Genomic DNA, 21320 nt, shown 5'->3' on the forward strand with positions numbered 1-21320 from the left:
AATCATTTTAATGTGATTTACGATTATGAATTTAACTATTATATTTTTTGGGTAAAGTACATAAATGGTCCTCCGACTATAGGGCACACTTTATTAAGTCCCTCAATTATTGAAAGTTACAAAATGGTCCTCCAACTATAGAGTGTTTCTTTGTTGAGTCCCTTGACTATTAAAAGTTACAAAATGGTCACACAACTATTATTATGTTCCAAACTTATCATTTTTCGTTAAAAATTTGGCTGGTTGTCCAAGCTGGACGTTAACATGATATCTGAGATATGATAGTCGTTTGAGATTTTGAGACCATATTTTATCATATCACAGTTAGCATACTAACGTTAAGCTAGAATACCACTAATTTTTTAACCAAAAAGGACAAGTTTGGAACATAATGAAAAGTCGGGTGACAGTTTTGTAACTTTTAATAGTCGAGGGATTTAACAAATAACACTCTATAGTCAGAGGACTATTTTGTAACTTTCAATAGTCGAGAGACTTAAAAAGCAGTGCCCTATAGTCGGGGGACCATCTATGTACTTTACCCAAAATTCTTATGCAAATATCTTATATAAATTGTAAAACAGATATGAAAGATGCTAAAAAAAACTCATAAAATAATTTATAATTTCATGTTGCAGCCATTATATTTTTTGCAATCCTTAAAAATAGACACAACCAACTCGAATCTAAGTTCAATCTAATTCTGAATGGTCTAAATCTAAAACCAGAAATAAACTCTAAAGGATCAAAACTTGAAATAATCCAAACTTATAATCACATGCAAGGTTTCAAATAGCGGTCAGATAGCGGTATCGCGGTCGCGGCGGCGTCCGATACGCTATTGCAGAAAACAGCGGTGTGAAAGCGGAATCACACCAATAGTAGTATATCACGGCCGCAATTTAGGGGATAACAGCTAATCGTGGCAATAGCGGACTGCTTTTCCGTTATTTTTCCACCATTTCATTTAAAAAAAATCAGTTTTTAAAAAAAAACAACTCATTTAGAAAAAATTCACGAACGCGATATCAGCAATGACCACAATAGGCAACCGCAATTTAAATCCCTGATAACATGATTCAAAATTTTTAGGGTAAACTATGCATTTAGTACCTAAACTTTCAATTTTTTTGAAAACTATATTTAATGTTTAGTTTTCATTTCATTTTACTATGCAGTTAAAAATTTAACGTATTTAGTATCTAAACTATTAATTTTGGTATGTTTTAGGACCTAAACTTTCAATTTTTTCAAAACTTAACGCTAACTTTTGAATGTGTACTAAAATGAAACAAAAACTAAAGCTTTTAATGGCGGATACTAAATGAAATAAAACTAAACTTTAGGTAGGTTTTAAAAAAATAGAAGTTTAGATACTAAAACAGATTAAAACTGATAGTTTATATACTAAACATATAATTTACCCAAAATTTTAAATCTTATATTATTTAAACCCGATAGATTAAACCTGAATTCCTGTCCAATTGAAAGGCATGCATACTATTTGTAAAAATAAATTTCGCCCCACTATTTTTTTAGCATAATATCAAAAATAGCTCCTAACGTTGTCAAAATAATTATTTTATCTCCTATTCTATTTTTTTGAAGCATTTTGGCCCCCCAACAATTCACTTTGTGACAAAAACCTCCCTTTAAAGATGAAAATTATTAGCTAACACACTATTAACGCTCCAAAATATGAGTCTTTTTTAACCTAAAATGAAACGGTGAGGGCTAAAATACCTCCGAAAAAAGAATAAGAGACAAAGTGATTATTCTGTCAAATAGTATGAGCCTTTTTGACTAAACATAAAACGTTGAGGCCAAAGTATTTCAAAAGATAGAATAGAGGCCAAAATGGTCGTTTTTATAAATGTTGGGAGAGCTAATTTTGAAATTATGTCTTCCTTTTCTTCCATTGTCTTGTGTTAGGTATAAAAATTTACCACATTAATGTGGGAGATGCCACGCGTGCCTATATATCTATAGTCGTTCTCAAGATAGTTTCTTGAGATCTCTGTATCTTAAAGGACAGCTTGGATTTGGACATTAATGGTCTTTTATGTACATTTTGGTTGTCTTTCATCAAGATATGTAATGTTGAAAGGTCTTGGTTCATACCTGTAAGATCTTGGGGGTCAAAGATTTGTCTTTTGAATGACATTAATGTTTCTGTTAGTCCATTACTTGACTTCCAAGAAAGTGATATTAGAAATGTACACGGGACCGAATCTAACATGTTATGACTCAATCAAATCGATTTTTTTTAAAAAAAATTAGGTTCGGGCTGATCATATTACGGTTTAGGGTGAAAAATATCCGATCTGTCTGAAAAATAATATAAACTTACCTATATATTTATGATAATTATAATGAAAACACTCTATATATTTTTTTTTTCAAATTATATCTTTATTTTTATTGAATAAAAATAGTATTTTATAAGTATATTTATTTCGAGTCGGGTCGGATTTTATATCAAAAAATCGAGTCAGATTCGGATATGGTAAAGTCACCCCTAAACTCAGATTAGATCGATTTCGGGTGGAAGATTTATATTTTTAGATTAGATAAATTGACCGAAGACCAACCCATCCCTACTAGGTATGCAAGTTGTGTCCCACAATAAAAATGAGAGGTGTAGATTAACGTAGAAAATCCTAAAAAGGAAAAATCAAAGATAAATTCATTATAATATTAAAATTACTAGAAGTTTGGGTCTACAAGATCTCACACGAATTCTAAAATTTATAATATTTCTTATTTATATTATCTATGTATAAAATTAATTACTTGATGAAAAAGAAATACAATATTACAAGAAGTCTTCTTGTGAATTCCCACCTTCAATCAAAAGTTAACCGAAATAATAGTCTTGTACGAATTAGATATGCCGCAGTCGCGGATCTAAAAATTTAAGAATGTGATCTAAAATTTTAATGTTCTTTTTTATATAAATAATGGGTATGCAAAATTTTTATTTTAATTTAGTTTACACTTTTCCAAAATAACGATATACAATCGCCCCCCTACGGGGCTTAATGCATATGGTGTTAATTAACCTCGAAAGCTCTACTCTTGCACCCTAATCAGGACCAATAGTGGGATTTTCTTTTTATTAATCTAGGATAATTACAAGTGTAATATATGTTCTAGAGACTCAATCATTTGACAATGAACGCTCAAATATCCATAGTCACTAGTACTCAAACCCGAAACCCAAAGGATAACAATCATACTTTAAACCGAAATAGTTTAGTTCGTGACGACGGGTTTTTATATGATAGCTTTTGTATCCACCCATATCTCCTCTAACATGACATATATAGAGTCCTTATATGAACCTATAGATGTCACACGACTCCTTTTATTTTTCATCTACTTAAATATTGAAACACATCTTATATATATATATATATAAATTATTTTTATTTTTCATGAACATGAATAATTTATATTATAAGTGATTTATTCTTTAATTTCCACTAATCTAAATATCGAAACTCATCTTGAAGATACATACCGAATCTTCCTTTGTCATTTTCACAACTCAAAGTCATGATAGCTTCACGAGTTAACGGACTCTATCATTCAACACAAATGATGTTATGTAACCTAAGATACATACAGACCAAATCACCAAATCTTCTGTAAAGAAGAAAAATCCAGCTGATGTCTCCACGCACCAAAACTTTTGACGTCGATCCGAACCCGAAAATTACTCTATTTGTAAAATTTATCTCGGAAGAGAAAAAAATCTGAAAGAGGAAAAGAAAAATCTTTATGATGGTTACCTAAATTTGAATAATACTCAAAAAAAAAAAAAGAAACCGATTTGGAAACGGAAAAAATGGTACACGACCCTAAAATTTGACCCATACTGGACTAATATTGAGCACATGATCATGATCGGACGGTTGAAATTGACTTGGTTTAGTAAAGAAACATGCCCACAAGAATGGAAAACCTGTGGGTGGCTGCTATGGTTTATGGCTGGGAGAATCATTGATGATTTTATCATTGAAAATAAAATGTTAAAATATGTCTTTTAGTCCCTTTACTTTGCTAAACTTTAAGATTTAATCTCCATATTTTGTCTTTTGAAGTTGGTATAATTACATGTGTATGACTGCAAATTTTGATGGAAATTATTAGTACTATCCACGATGATCGGATGATGATGGGAGCCTATGGGGACACCCAAGATTTGAAGAAATATTTTTAAGTCCTTTGGAAACTTTTGTAAGTTTTAATTTGACTCCTTTAAATTTTTTAGATCTTTTTATTAGGAATTTAAGTTTTTAAATGTTTTAATTTGGTCCACACATTTTTTTTAAAAAAAATATTCCCATTGGTTCTCTTTAAATTTTTAAAAATTTTCATTAGATCTCTAAAAGAATTTTGGAAATTTTCATTAAATCTCTTTAATTCTTTAACAAATTTTAATTAGACCCCTTCAAAACTTAGTACCAAGATACACCATTGTCCATGGTTAGATTAAATCTTTTAAATTGTATAAAAAGAGTTAATTGCACCATGCATCCCTAAACAATGACCATTTTAAATTGATCCCCAAATATTGAAACATTATAATTTCATCCTTAATCCCTAATTCTCATTCTAAGTTGATCTCAAACTTGTGAAATTCATCCCCAAACTATGTCTCTCATTATAAATGGGTCCCCAAACTTTTGAACTTTCTAATAACATCCCCTAAAATTGAAATGTTCAAAAGTTTGTGGATGAAACCGGAATATACTAAAGTTTAGGAAATAATTTAGAATAAGATTTTTAATAATGAAATTTAAATGTTTAAAATTTTAAATATCAATTTAAAATAAAGGTCATGATTTGTATACTTTTAATATAATTTAACTCTTTTTAGGTACATGGAGCAAAAGAATATTGAAATCATATATTTTTTAAAGAAAAAAAATACACTTTAATGCCGCTGTAACGACGTCGTTTCTGACTTTCTTCCACTAACCTCATCCTTTTCATGCAAAATTTCCTACACCATATATCTATATATATACACTGAAATTAACGACTGAAATTCTCAAAGCAAAGAAAGCTTTTTTATTCACCAAAAATGGCTGTGAGTTTCCCCCTTCCATCATATTTCACAGCTATATTCATTATAAGCCGTTTGATGTCCATCGTAGGGATATCAAAGCACTGGAATATCATGAACATTTTGCCTAAGCTCCCACCCCTTGATGTTGCAGACAAACTCTCCGTCGACCCTTCGGCCGTCGAATCAGCCTCTCAAGACTTCGGCCACATCGTGAGATCGGTTCCGAGAGCGGTTCTTTTCCCTTCGTCGGTCGACGACATTGCCACTCTCGTGAAATTTAGCTACGACAGCTCGGTCCCGTTCACCTTGGCGGCCCGAGGGCATGGCCATTCCGTCAGGGGCCAAGCGATGGCGGAAAACGGGGTCGTCGTCGACATGACGTCGATGAAAAAGCACCGGAACGGGACCGGAATCCGAGTCTCGAGTGATCGGCTTTACGCCGATGTAGGCGGTGAACAGCTCTGGTTCGACGTGCTGAATGAGACATTGAAACACGGCGTTGCACCCGTTTCGTGGACCGATTATTTGCACCTTACCGTAGGTGGAACGCTCTCCAACGCTGGAATTAGTGGCCAAAGCTTTCGATACGGTCCTCAGATTAGTAACGTTTACGACATGGATGTTATAACAGGTAAAGTTATTTTCTTTTCTTCTGATCCACCCGTCCTTCAATCCGACCTGAATTTAGGAAAGTTCCATCTGACTCGAAATTCGATATGAATTTTAGAGTAAAAATCTCCATCTTATCCAGTCCCACGCCATATATATATATAATTATCGTCTTTATTAAGTATATATATATATAAAGAGATATGCATTATATAAATTACTCTTAAATATATAAACTGGTCAGGTTAAGTCAAGTATTTTTCATCCTAATTTTATAAACTTGAATCTAATTTTATCCAATATTCTTCAAAAAACCTCGATCCAACTTGAACCTATTTTTTTAATAAAAATAATCAATCCTATTAGGTTAGATTAAGTCGGAACCCGTAAAATTCAGGTTAAATATCCGTCATACTAATACCCCTTTATAATGATACTAAAATTATACATGTTCTAAATAGCAAAATATGCTTGTTAGCTTGCTTGCATGCATGCATGCATGCAGTTACTTAGAGGGTTTTGCTTATACTTGTGATTCTTAAACACAGGAAAAGGCGACATTATAACATGCTCTCCCAAGAACAACTCGGAGCTATTCTACGCTGTTCTCGGAGGTTTAGGCCAGTTCGGAATAATAACCCGAGCTAGAATCCCACTCGACCCAGCACCGAAAAGGGTAAATTAACTTTTTAGTCCCCCGAATTCGCATTTCCTTCTACGAATCTCAATGAATTTACTCTGGGTTTTAACAGGTCAAGTGGGTACGAATGTTGTACAATGATTTCACTGCTTTCACTAGAGACCAAGAGCTTCTAATCTCCACCAATGGAAGAAGAGACAGCAGTGCATTGGATTATGTAGAGGGTTCAATTATGATGGATCAAGGCTCACCGGATAGCTGGAGATCATCTTTTTTTCCACCCAAAGATCACAAAAGGATAGCCTCTCTTATCACCAATCATGGTATCATTTACTGTCTTGAAGTTGTCAAACATTATGATGATCAAAATGAAGACACGGTGGACAAGGTAATTTGTTCAATCATCACATTTATCATATGATGAATATGTGTGTTTGGGTCAAATTCTGATTTTGGTCCCTTTACTGTGCTAAAATTGAAGAGGCTAAATGCTCGAATAAGGGACTGACGTATTAAAACGGTCAAATAAAGACACACTCTTCCGAGTTTTAAAATTGTCTCATTCAAAATGTCTTATTAGAAAAGTCAACAAATAATAATATTTAATTTCTTTTTTGCCCTTATTCTTTTACATTTATCAAAATAAATATGTCAGATCTATCAATCACCTTTTGAGGGATAATTTTGTCATTTTTCTTATTTTACGTAAGGTCAAATTTATCTCCTAAAACTATGTGTTTTGCCAACATAAGACATAATTAATGGATCGAAAGGAGTAATATATTCGAATCTCCTCAAATAAGAGTGATATTTTCAAATATGCTCAAATGATAATGTTAGGCCCTTATTTAAATATTTTTGAAAGGTTAGGCTCTTATTTGAGTATTTAGGCCCTTATTTATGTCGAATAATAGGGTAATGATGATGTTTCTTTTGTGTAAACATAGGATTTGCGACAGGTTTTGGAAGGTTTGAGTTACATGTCTGGATTTATGTTGGAAAAGGATGTGGTGTATGCAGAGTTCTTGAATAGAGTTCAAAGTGGGGAGGTGAAGTTTAGATCAAAGGGATTATGGGATGTTCCTCATCCATGGCTGAATCTTTTCGTACCAAAATCTCAGATAAGTGGTTTTAATGATGGAGTTTTTAAGGGCATTGTCCTTAAACGAAACATCACCAAAGGACCTGTCCTTGTTTACCCCATGAACAGACACAAGTAAGTTGCTCTCTTGTTTACCATCATTCTACATCGGTCCCCAAAGTTTTGGATGTTTCAATCTCATACAAACTTCTGAACGTTTCTTCTAAATTGAAATGTTCAAAAGTTTAAGGACCATTTTAAAATGAGGATCAAAATTTAAAAGTACATGAATCAATTAACAAAAGATATTATATGCACCCTTTTCCTTTGACCCGAACTCAAAATTCGACCTGATCCAACTCATTGACCGTAAAAGGCTAATAGGTTGAGCTCAATTTGTCCTAAACCTAGTATGGAACTTGAATGATCCGAACCCCAAAATGAGTTCAACCCGAAAGATTCGAACAAGAAATTCAAACTAAAATGAACAAAACACAAAAAGATCCAAACTTGTCATGATGTCTCAAAAAAACCTAGTATGGAACTTGAATGATCCGAACTCAAAACAACTCAAACTCAATACGATACAACCTCGAATTGAGTCAAACCCTAAATGATCTAGAATGAAATAATTCAATACCGAAATGATCTAAATTTGAATGATTTAAAAGAAAATAACTCGAATCAAAGTGATCGAAACTCAAAAAGTTTCAAACCCTAAAATCCAAATAACTCAAACTCAAAACAACTTAAACATAAATGATCTAGACGTGATAAACCCCGAACCCAAAACTAAATCAAAATAACAGTAAAGATTTAAAACCCCAAATTGACTATACTCAAAACCGACCCAGCCCTCTAGTCTAATGTGATGCTATGTACTTTACCATGAACAATAATTTTCTCGAGAACCAAACAGCTTACATCATGATATTGATTTGATATTTGGCAGATGGGATGATAGGATGTCAGCTGTGATACCAGACGAAGAAGTTTTCTACGCAGTAGGGTTTTTGATTTCCAGTGGATTCCATGATTGGGAAGCTTTCGACGATCAAAATAAGGAAATACTGAAGTTTTGCGATGAAAATGGAATTGGGGTTAAGCAGTATCTTCCCCATTTTACTTCCAAGGATGAATGGATTCATCATTTTGGCTCAAAATGGGAAACTTTTCAGCAGACAAAACACCAGTTTGATCCAAAAATGTTATTGTCGCCAGGACAGAGAATTTTCAATTAAGTCATGGTTTTTTTTTGGGTGTTTTTTAGGGGTTAAAATGTAGTATTGGTGTATGTTTCTCAGATTTATTTTACGGTTTATATTTAAAATTCGTAGTTGTTATTTCGACATTATCGTCTCTAAGAATCTAGCTTGAATTTTTCCTTAAAAGCGTAATATGAGTTAGGGTAAAATACAAATTTACATCTAAACTATCAGTTTTTATCTATTTTAGTACTTAAACTTTTATTTTTTTTTCAAAATCATACCTAAATTTAGTTTTTGTTTCATTTCAGTACCCAGTTCAAAATTTAATGTTATTTTTTGGGCCAAAACAGATAGATTAGGAACTAAAACGGACAAAAAATGATAAAATAAAAACTAAACATTAGGTATGTTTTTTGAAAAATTAAAAGTTTAGGTACTGAACGGATCAAAACTAATAGTTTAGATACTAACTACGTAATTTTCCCTATAACTTACTATTATACCTAACACTGTTAGTACAACTAACTTACATTTTATTTTATAAGAGTAATAAATATAAAGAGAATGCTATATTAGTGTTTTTAAAAGGAATACCCATTAACATGATTGTTTTAAGTGTTAAGCAACTTGATATCGCTTAATAAGGTCTTAGGTTCGAGTCTTTGTGTATGTAGAGTATCTCCGTTGGGAGACTTACTCACCAAAGCCAGGTGTGCGACCTGGGTCATCAGATTAGTCATGGCAAAACCTTAGAACCGGAGGGCAAAAAAAAGAATACCTAAAAGACTCGATTCATTTACTTATTAATTAATAAGAGAATCCGAAATAAGTAGACCTCATCTTCATGTTCCTTTAATATTTGATCATAATAATTGACAGAGAATTCATTTTAGTCCCACTAAAATCGTTTGCAGTGCGACTCATTTAGTGAAGAAATGAATTAGGAGAGAAAATGAGGATACGTGATGGATGCATAGACTCTCAGAAGTGTTTGCCGTATGCATTGTGACGCGTTCAAGATTTATTGTACACACATGCGATCTCTCTTGTATTTTGCAGTCGATATAGTGAAACTTCTCGTCCTTTTATCGGCAAAAGAATTTTTCACGTAAAATATGTGTTTGTTTTTTGTTTTTATTTTATGATCGATTACTCACTATTATTGTAACAATAATACTATTGACCAAACTTAAATATTGGCAAGGCCGAAATATTAGATTATTTAAAAAAATCTAAAGACTTATTAGTTTTTAAACTCGGAATTCAGCCTGAACCAAGCGACCTTAATGATTAAGGGATTGTTGTTATCCATGAGAACCCGAGTTCAAGCACGTATGTAAGGGTATGAGCGTTCATTGTCAAATAGTTGAAAGTCTTTGTACATATATTACCTTGTATTCACCCTAAATTAAAAAAAACACTCAAAACTTCTAATTTGTCTAATATTTAAACTTACAATGACTTAAATTGTAATTAGACCAAAAATTTGAGAACACAAACTTATCATTCTTTAACTCGACCCCTACTTGATTAAATATTTAATAGTTTTTATATTTTTTAAATTTAAATATTTATTTTACATGAACCAAAATTATATTGAATATATAAATTTTAACAAGGGTGGGCCCTTCTTGAATCCTAAGGGAACTTCATCCCTATATATAGTTAGGAATTACTTACACAGTGTAAAATTCTTTTAAATTTACATAATAAGACCATTAATACAATTTATTTGAACGTAATTTATTGATGTTTGACGTAGTTTATCTTTAATTAAGTTATCTTATTATATATCATCCATGTTCTTTTTCTATATATATATATATATATATATAGAAAACAAAAGAGCATGATGGGTGTGGTAGGCAGCATTGCCTCCAATAATGAATGCACTAGTCACTTTATCAAGGTAGCAGCTAAATTAGAAGAGGAGAGCTGTAAAGCTTTTAGGGTTTCATATTCCCTTTACTTGATTTTAAAAATAATATTTATTTATAGTATTAATTTATCATCCATGAATTATGATGTTAGCAGCAAGAATCGCATAAAATATTGTTTCCTTTTTATATATAATTTCTTTCGAACATTGGCTTATCATAGTGTCTTAGAATTGCTGGTGACTTTTATTGCCAAACCAGGAAACATCAACAGCATTTTTGCTGTTTTCTTTTTTAATATTTTAATATTTATTATCCATAAAAAGACATGAAATAAACAACCATTGTGTCATACTCATAGCTCGTAGTTATATTGAAATTTTTTGCCTTAAAAATTGTGACGGGTCCACTAAATCGAAAGAGTGGATAAATATTTATCTTAAAATTTGATTTTTTTTGGATTATTATTTATTTTGTGATGATATTCGTCTTGAATATCTTTTTTCCATCTCATATAAGAATTTTATGTTATTAATATATATGTATCTACTCTAAAAAAATATTTCTAGATCTAATATTGTTTAAAAATCCTAGCTTGATGCATGACTTTTTATGTGTATGGTGAGCAAAACTCGACTCAACTCGAAAAATTGATTTTTTTCGACTCGACTCGAATTGACTTCGAGATGTAATTTCACAAATTCGACTCGGAAAAAAATTCAAGTTCAAATCGAGTTACAAAATACAACTCGAATAACTCAAATAATAACTCAAATAACTCGAAATTTTAATAATTAGTGGATTGGGTTTAAAGTTTGTGTTTAGTCCCTCAAATTTGTATGATATATGTATATTACATATGAAAAAAATATGAATACATATATGTGTATTGTATGGTTATAAAAAATCAATTAAACTGGAATAAAATAATATCATACTATTATAAATATTTGTAATTAAATTTAAACAGAAACTAAAAAATTCGGCTGAAATCAAATTTTATAAACTCAATAAAAAAAGTCACTTCAAGTTGTAAAATATGACTCATCAACTCGAAATTTTTTAACTCATTTCGATTCGACTCGAACGAACACTTACCACTAATTAAAAAGGTAATTTTAATAAAATTATATGTCAGCGTTTTAAACTCATCGAATGCAAATTTTTATATCATCGCTTGCCTTCCCCTTTTTAAAAAGTAAATGGAGAGGAAATTGCATCATTCATCTCTAAACTATGACTCTCATTTTAAATTAATCCTTAAACTTTTAAATATTTTAATTTCATCCTTAAATTGTGACTCATTCTAATTTAGTCCTTAAGCTTTTTAACATTCAAATTCATCCCCAAACTATGTATCACATTATAAATTGATCCCTAAATTTTTAGATCTTTCAATTCCATCCCTAAATTCATCCAAATATGTAATCCATTTGAACCATAGTTTAACCTAAATTTTATTTTTTTTAAACATATAATAATATAACTTGCCTAATGATCTTATTAACTAGAGATGTGTTAGTATATACAAATAATTTAGGATAAAAACGAAACATTCAAAAAGTTTGGGACCAATTTAGGATGAAGATCATAGCTCGGGGATGAAAATGAAATGTTCAAAAGTTTGAGTACGAATTCATAATAATATTCATATCTTGAGATGAAATTGAAATGTTTAGAAGTTTAGGGACTAATTTGAAGTAAGGTCATAGATTGGGGTCATATGATGCAATTAACTCATAAATGAAATAAAGAAATCAGATGGTTATAGTTTTAATCGGACATAATTTGCTTGATTAGCATGTTGAAATTTCATTAGCAGTTGTAATTAAATTAATAATCTTGAAATTTCATTCGATGATATCATAAATAAATGTCAAACACGAAAATTTATTGCTGCTTGCATGAAAACTTATATCGTCGAACCAGTAAAGGGTTCTCAAAACCAATCATGTTCATGGTTCCACATGAAAGTTTGTAAAAGAAAAAAACCTGTAGATTGTGCAAGCTGAAACACGGGCACGCATCTTCAAAGCAGCAACTGCAATCTATTCTTGCTTGCATTCAGGCGGCCCACCTTACTGCCCATCCCCTCATGATCTTCCTCTTCTTCTACAAAACACGATACAATAATCCGGCGTAAATTTCGATAAGAGGGGATAATATGTTTTAGTACTTAAACTTTTAATTTTTCCAAAATCATAACTAACGTTTAATTTTGTTTCATTTTAATACCCATCGTTAAAAACTTAACGTATTTGTTACCTAAACTTTTAAAAAAAATTCAAAATTTAACGTTGAATTTTGAACATGGGTACTAAAATTAAAAAAAAAACTAAACTTTATGTATGGTTTTGAAAAAATTGAAGTTTAGGTACAAAAACAGACCAAAACTTATAGTTTATGTATTAAACGCATAATTTACCCTAAATTTAATTATAATTTTTTTTAATATTAAATAATATATTAGTTTCGATGTAAACAACTTTTTCTAATCATATATATATATATATTCATATAATTTCGTTACATATGTAGTAAGATTTGTAAATTTGATCATTTTAAATAATACTTTTTTAAGACAAATTATTGATGCAGTATAAATGAGTTCGAAGGAATTGATGGGAAAAAAATAAAATTGAAGTTACGTTGGGATTATATAGTGTTAGTAGAGCATGTAGTTTAAATTTGATCACAATAAAAAACAAATGAGTAATTGAAGAAATCAGTAAATCATGTAAAATTGAGGGACTAATTTAAAAAAGAATAAGGAATTAATTTTAAAAAAAGATTAATTGAAGCTATATGGGTATTCTAGGAGTGTGCATGATTCGAATTTGATCTAAAATGGACTTAAAATGAACAAGAAATTAAAGAAATAAAGAAATTAATGACTAAATTGTAAAACCGTTAAATTTAATTTTCAAATTAGTAAACCTAAACTCAACTTGAACTCGAGAATCGAAATCGAAATTGATTTAAATAATACGATTCCAACTAATTTATAATTAAAAAATAAGGTAAAGTACGCAAATGATCCTTTGACTATAGGGTACTACTTTATTAAGCTTATCAACTATTAAATATTATAAAATGATCCTCTAACTATGGAATGTTGCTTTGTTAAGTCCCTCGACTATTAAAAGTAACAAAATGGTCATCCGACTATTCATTATCTTTCCAATCTCATCATTTTTCGTTAAAAAATTGGGGGTTGTCGAATGATAGTCATTTGAGATTTTGGGATCAGATTTTATCATATCACATTCAGCAGGTTAACGTTTAGCTCATAATATCGTCAATTTTTTTAACGAAAAAGGATAAGTTTGGAACATAATGAATAGTCGAGTGACCATTTTGTAACTTTTAATAGTCGAGGACTCAACAAAGCAACACTCTACAGTTAGAAGACCATTTTGTAATTTTTAATAATTGAGAGACTTAATAAAATAGTACCTATAATCAAATGATCATTTGTATACTTTACCCTAAAAATAATATTTTTCTTCGAGTCAGATTTTATTCATTCCTACCCTAATAGTATGGGATCCATGTACTTTAAATTTTCCGAAGGATAATAAGACGAATCAAGTATCATATACCTTCTTTATGCACCTACGTGCTTCTTCATCCTCTTCCTCGGAAGAAGAGTCATCGTCGTCATCATAATCACTGCAATCATCATCATCATCATCTATATAAAAATATTCTCCATAAACAGCTTCTCCTGTAAACCATGACACTGCACGCGGAATAATCTTGTCTCGAATTATTACTCTGCACAAATAAAAAGATAAAATAAGATACAAATTATCAGTTTGATAAACATATAGCTCATTAGAAAGCTTGAGAAGAGAACACACCCCATGTCATAGTCCTGTTCCATTAAATTGTGAAGCTCTTCAGCCTGTGCAAGAAAGAAAGAACGATTTGAAAAAAAACATAAGTAAATTAATCAAGTGTAAATTATATATTTAGTATCTAAACTATCAGTTTTGATCCGTTTTAGTAACTAAACTTTTAATTTTTTTTCAAAACCATGCATAAATTTAATTTTTGTTTCATTTTAGTACCGCCGTTCAATATTTAATGTTAAGTTTTAAAAAAATTGAAAGTTTAGGTACTAAAACGGATCAAAATCGATAGTTTAGGTACTAAATGCATAGTTTACCCATTAACAGTCATCAAAATTTATACAGCTATTTAAAGTTTTCCCATACAGTATCTTTATCAATGTCATCAACATCATCAGGAACTTCAGGAGGGTAAAAGAACTTGAAGAAACTTTGAGAATCTTCTGTTTTAGAAGTTGGATTGGCATCCATTGATCCATTCTCAGGCTTCTTTTCAAGGATCAAACATTTTCCTGGATACCATTCAATTTCCGTCCTATAAATTACGAGGAAAATGATTTCAATTAAAATGTAAGATGCCTTGTAATCTGATAATCTAATGATTCAGTAAGACATTTTAAAAAAGTTAAAGGTGAATTACCCTATAGCTTTATCAAGAACAGGATCACCTTCTTCGATCACATGAAAAGTCTTTGTCAACAAAGTATTCTTGAAATATGGATTGGTGTGAAAGTAAAACTCAAGCTTGAATCCTTTTGGTTCATGGATCCTATGCCACTTAATATCCTCAAGATACTTGAGAACTCCAGCATCATGCTCAGTGATCTGATTCCAAAGGGGTAAAATTGAGCATCACTATTTCCAACAAGAAAAAAGCAGCCAAAGAACAATTATAAATAGATAAACTGACCTTCTCTGAAAGCTCTTCACTGTTTTTCATGGCAATAAGCCAAAAATAAGGCACCCCTTTCTCTACATAATACATAATTGCATTATCCTCTTTTTGGTCCATGTCTACATCGTTTGTAGTTCTGTCAGCTTCACCAACGCCATTCACAATACCATATCGCTGCGGGTTCATTGATGATTAATTAACCTAATGAAATGCAACGGTAAGTGAATCAAAGAAGAAAAAAAGGAACAAAATTCTAAAGGCAAACCTTGGCATAGAAGGGTTTATATAGTTCCTGATATTTAGCTTCAAGTGCTGCCATTTCCTCGAAAAATTTAGCCTCCAATTCATCATGTTGGACCTGTTGAAGAGATCGAAGAACCCCTTGTCAAAAATGCACTCTGTTATTTTGGTTTAGCTACCATAATTCGATTTATTTACCCATTAGACTAAATCGAGTATTACAAAATTTTATTATGAATGCAATTATCTCAACTCAGTTTGCTCCACAGATGCAGAGGCCTTTGTCAAAAATGCACTCTCTTTACCAACCACATTGTGGCTCAAATAAAAACAAGGCTTAAGGGTGTCAAAGTTCCTCGAACTTCTGAAAAAAAATTCAAGACCGTGTGACCTTTTTATAGAACTTTTGTAAATTATTTTGAATTTCAATGGCTTTTTTAAGATTTTTTTAATTCTGCAAATTTCATGTAGTAGAACCACGTCATGTAATGTGACAGTAATATTTGAAAAAATATATTAAGACTTAAAAGTCAAATTTTATAAAATAATTTAATTAATTTAATTTCTCATTTCGAAGACTTGATCAATTTAGTTTCTCGATTTTAACAGATCGATAAGATTTAAATAAAAGTTCAAAAACTTAATTATTCTTTTTTCCCCAAAAATTCAAGGGCTTCATACACCCTTAATCCTAAAACTAAAGTTAGTGTACAACAATCTACGCTACTCCACAGCAACTTTCTACTCGATCAAAGTAAACTGAATCAAAATTGAGTGAACTTAAACATCCGAGGAGACTATCGAGTTTCTTAGCTATGAAATCGGACTCTGAATTCGATTAAAGTAACGAAAAAATAAATAAACCACAAGCAATTTAGTAAAAATTACGTACCTGGATCTCTTTGAGAACCTCCACACGCTTCCTGACATTCGGAGAAAAGGTCTCCAACTCATCAGTGTAATCCATAGCAAGACTCTGAATTTCATCCTGCAAGAAAAATATACGATAAATAAATGAACAAAACACGGTAAAACAAAGAAACCAAAAAGAGCGAAAGAAGAGTAGTCACTGACCGTTAGATCGTCGATGCCACCGGCTCGAGCTTCCTCGTTAAGACCTGAAACCAAATTAAGAGGGAACAAAAACAAAATTGCATTATAGATTGAAACGAAAGGGGATTAGGGTTTAAGAGGAGAGATGTAATTTCACCATCGCCGAGATCGGAGATGTTGATGTTAATCCCTGCGTTGCTCATTCTGTGATTTTTTTTGTTCTTTTTAGAAATTGGAGCGAAAGGATAATAGAGGAGTTCAAGCTTTAAGGAGCCGTTATATAGAGGGTAAAGTATGATTAAATCATTATTTTAGTCACTATATTTTTAAAACGTTGTAAACTAACCACTAAATTTTATTACATTATTATGAAATCGTCATTAAATTTTATCTGATTATTATGAAATGGACACTAAATTAATCAAATTCTTCTTCTTATTATTATTATTATAGTGTCACAATGACAAAAAATTTTAAAAATAAAACAAAATAATATTTATTTACAAAAATTAAAACATATCATATTAACTTTAGTTTTTGAAAATCGAAAATTGAATCGATTTTGGAGGAAAATTAACGAAATCAATCGATAAATTGTCGATCGATTTTGATCGAATCAAATTCAAATTATTTTCTCATACATATAAAACAAAACAAAATTTGGTAGATTTAGTTGCATGTATATATTGCTTTATTTTAATTTATATTACCATATATGTATGATAATTAATATACAGATGTATTTGGTGATTTATTAGTGTATATATTAATTTATTTGTATTTATATTTTTTGTTGTCATGTATATTATATATTAAGTAATCTTTAGTAGATTGCCATATTTATATGGGTAAATATATAAATTACTTTATTTGTATTTATATTGCCATGTATATAGTTTATTTCCAAAAAATAATAATAAATGTAAAAAAATGAAATCACCAAAAATATAATTTTAGATATTAGATTTAATTCTTATTAGGATGAAGTATACAAATGGGCCCCTAACTATTAAAAGTTACTAAATGATCCTTTGACTAAAGACATTTCTTTGTTGTGTCTCATACTATAAAAAATTACAAATGATCATCTGACTATTCATATATTCCAAATTCATCCTTTTACGTTAAAAATTTGATGACAATCTGAGTTGAACGTCAACCTATTAAGATATGATTTTGGGATCAGATTTTATCATATCACAATTAGCAGGTTCACGTCCAGCTTAGACTGCAATCATTTTTTTTAACAGAAAATGACGAGTTTAGAATATATGAATAGTCGAGTGACCATTTTACAACTTTTAATAGTCAATGGACTCAACAAAGCAATGTCTTATAATTAAGGGACCCTTTTGTAACTTTTAATAGTTAAAAGACTCAACAAAGCAATACTCTATAGTTGGGGATCATGTGTGTACGCTACCCTTCTTATTATCATTTAATTAAAAGGCTTAATACAAAAATAAGTGTCTAAACTATGTCTAAAATTGACTTTTAGTGCCTAATGATCTTTTGTTAAAAATAGGTGCCTAATGTTTTCTCCGTTGCACTTTTAGGTATCTATCGTTAAAAAATCGCTAAATGACACGTGGCATGTTTATATTTTTTATTTTTTAAAAAATAAAATATTACTCCTAAAAATATTTTTTTAAATCTGAATGTGACATATGTCACTTAACGGATTTTTTAACTGTAAATACCTAAAAATGTAATGAAACATTACACACCTATTTTTAATAAAAAAAATTATTTAGGACATCAAAGGTCAATCTTAAGTATAATTTAATTACTTGTTTTTATATTAAACCTTAATTAAAACATTTTTTACTAATGGAGTTGATGTTGGGTTTCTTCCTTTGTTTAGGCCTAGGCTTACGTAAGTAATATTACTTTATTTGTATTTATATTGCCATTTTTAGTGATCGGAAAGTTGATCAATCGGAAAGCTACAAGATTGTTGAATACAAGCACTGCTCTTCCGTAAATTGGTGCCATCTTCTTTAACTCTGCTCTTATTGTCAAGCTAGCTTGACAGATCTAGAATTCTAAAGGTTTTTATAGACTCAGAGTTAGCTTAATCTGCTTCTCTTTGGATCTGGATTTTTACTTTTCTAGTTAGCTTGATCTGCTTTCTATAGTTCTTGTGAGAACTTTTTTTGACTTTATTTTAAAATTGATCTTCCTATTTGTTCTTTATTATAGATTAATGTTTTTATTGTGTGTACAACTAGAATTTTTAGAAGATACAGAGACTTGCGTTTTCTCTCTTCCTCAGATCCAAATCTCTGCCTGTTCTATCTCTCTTAGATCTCTGAATTCCAACTTTTGGATCTTAAAGCTGTGGATCCTTGGATTTGAATTGAAATTCCGTTTAATTCCCGTGCAGCCGTGACCCCTCCCTGTCCTTTTATTTCTCTTTTGCTTTTCACTCTCTGCTGTTAATTCTTTGTTTCATACTTATAAGTTTTCATTCACACTCTCTCTCTTTTGGCCTCTTTGCTTTTGCTTTACCTCCCCAGGTGAATATAAAAAGCTTACAAAATAAAGAAAAAGTTTTCCTTCACTTCTTGGGTTCAGTGTTTTTCTTTCTACCTTTGTGTTTCAAAGTTTACTCTTTGATTTGGGTTTTTGAATTCTGATCTGGGTAGTGATTTTTCAATGTCTTAAATTTACTGTTGTATTGTGGGTTTGAAATCTGTTATGGTTGTCTAGGGTTTATCCTTTCATACATCAAGATCTATTTTCTTCCCTTTTAACACTAGGCTTTTAGCAATAAAAATAACAATAAAATTAAATTAATTGACCAACTAGGCTTCTTAGTTCCCTCAATTCTCTAGTGTTTTATTGGTGCATCTTTTGTCTTCTTTGGATTCCTTTTTCATAGTTCCCCATAGCTTCGGCTATAGATGATTACTTGAGGTCATGTCCTTCTTTTAGATCCCATAGGACGCATAGGGGGAGGGCTCGACAAAGTGGTGTCAAGGAGACTAGACTTAGAGTCTGTTCGTTGAATGTAGGCACATTAAATGCTACGTTGCTGGAGCTGACCAACATACTTAGTAATAGGAAAATAGATTTTGCATGTATTCAGGAGACTAGGTGGAAAGGGGCTCGCGCCAGAGAGTGTAATGGGTACAAGTTGTGGTATTAAGGCGTAGATAACGCTAGAAATGGGGTGGGTATCTTGGTATCATCTAAGCTCAAGGAAAATGTAGTTGAAGTTTGTAGATTCCGGGATAGGATCATGATGATTAAGGTTATTATAGAAGCGGAAGTGGTGAATGTATTTTCAGTGTACGCCCCACACGTTGGCCTATGGGAGGGGGAGAAACGTTGCTTCTGGGATCAGTTAGATGAAGTACTTAGGAGCATTCCGGAGGACCAAAGAGTTTTCATAGGGCGAGATTTCAATGTCCATATAGGTAGCGCTACCGACGGGTATGACGGTGTTCATGGGGGTTTCAGTTTTGGTAGTAGGAACGAGGAGGGGCGTACGTTGCTTGAATTTGCTACTGCACACAATTTGGTGGTCACTAACTCCTTCTTTAACAAGAGAGATGTAAACCTGATTACGTTCCATAGCGGGGGACATTGTACACAAATCGACTACATCCTGGTTCGAAATCGGGATCGATGGGCTTGCATTGACTGTAAGGTGTTTCCTGAAGAGGCATGTGCTTCACAACACAAATTGTTGGTTTTGGTGTTCTGCGTACGACACGAGCGGAGCACTCATACGAGGGCTAAACTTGGTAAACCTAGGATCCTTTGGAAGAACTTACATGGAGCGACAGCTGATGACTTTAGGAGTAAGGTTTTGTCTAATACAAGTTTTGGAACTACAAACTCAAATAATGCAGATTTGTTATGGAAAAATATGGCAAATTCCATCAGAGAGGTGGGTAAAAACACCCTTGGGTTGTCGACAGAGAAGGTCAATGAGCATAAAGAATCGTGGTGGTGGAACGACGAAGTCCAAACTAAGGTGAAGACAAAGCAAACTTGCTTCAAGGAGTATCTACACTGCAATGACGACGAAGAAAGATCGAGAGCTAAACAACGATACAAGGAGGCAAAGCGGGAAGCAAAAAAACGGTGGCTAAAGCAAATGATAAGGCATACGAGGAAATGTACAAGAGATTAGACACCAAGGAAGGACAAAACGACATCTTCAGGCTAGCAAAATCCAGGGAGAATAGGAAGAAGGATCTAGGTAGCATTAGGTTTATTAAGGACAACAATGGTGTCCTTTTAGTGAAAGATCATGATATTAAGAGGGTTTGGGGTAGTTACTTCTTTGCCTTATTTAATGACGGAGCCTCTCCCTGTAGAGATAGTACCGTTGATGGGTATGCCGACCATCAAAATACGGTCAATGACTGCCCTACAAGTAGGATTGGGTTTGAGAAAGTCAAAATGGCTCTTAGAAAGATGGGGATGGACAAAGCTGTCGGTCTAGATCAAATTCCTATTACTGTGTGGTTGGTCCTAGGAGAAGAGGGAGTAAAGTGGTTCACCAACATCTTTAACATTATTTTAGAGACTGCCAAGATGTCAGAGGAGTGGAGAGAGTCTACGGTGATACCAATCTATAAGAATAAAGGATATCCCCAACGTTGTGGCAACTACAGAGGTATTAAACTACTCAGCCATATCATGAAGCTATAGGAAAGGGTAATAGAGGCTAGGTTGAGACAAGTTACTAGGGTTTCAGAAAACCATTTTGGCTTTATGCCAGGCAGGTCTACTACGGAGGCGATTCATCTACTTCGACGGCTTATGGAGA

At 31.9% G+C, this 21320-nt stretch overlaps 2 protein-coding genes across 2 annotated transcripts; one reads left to right on the forward strand and one right to left on the reverse strand.

Annotated features, from left to right (window-relative positions):
• The first annotated feature begins 5080 nt into the window (after positions 1-5080).
• LOC120211850 (cytokinin dehydrogenase 3-like) lies at positions 5081-8677 on the forward strand. Its single transcript, XM_039210317.1, has 5 exons — positions 5081-5708; positions 6235-6362; positions 6439-6714; positions 7274-7542; positions 8360-8677. Exons 1-5 carry the CDS (start codon positions 5093-5095, stop codon positions 8646-8648), a joined length of 1578 nt encoding a protein of 525 aa, XP_039066248.1. The 5' UTR covers positions 5081-5092; the 3' UTR covers positions 8649-8677.
• Positions 8678-14079: 5402 nt separating this feature from the next.
• Positions 14080-16737, reverse strand: LOC120211957 (nucleosome assembly protein 1;3-like). Its single transcript, XM_039210420.1, has 9 exons — positions 16692-16737; positions 16556-16599; positions 16374-16469; positions 15507-15599; positions 15257-15415; positions 14987-15171; positions 14713-14881; positions 14356-14399; positions 14080-14269 (listed from the first exon to the last, which is right to left on the reverse strand). Exons 1-9 carry the CDS (start codon positions 16735-16737, stop codon positions 14080-14082), a joined length of 1026 nt encoding a protein of 341 aa, XP_039066351.1.
• Between the last annotated feature and the right edge of the window lie 4583 nt (positions 16738-21320).

This window comes from Hibiscus syriacus, unplaced genomic scaffold (genome assembly GCF_006381635.1).
Source record: "Hibiscus syriacus cultivar Baekdansim isolate YM2019G1 unplaced genomic scaffold, ASM638163v2 tig00109987_pilon, whole genome shotgun sequence".
NCBI classification, from domain to species: domain Eukaryota; kingdom Viridiplantae; phylum Streptophyta; class Magnoliopsida; order Malvales; family Malvaceae; genus Hibiscus; species Hibiscus syriacus.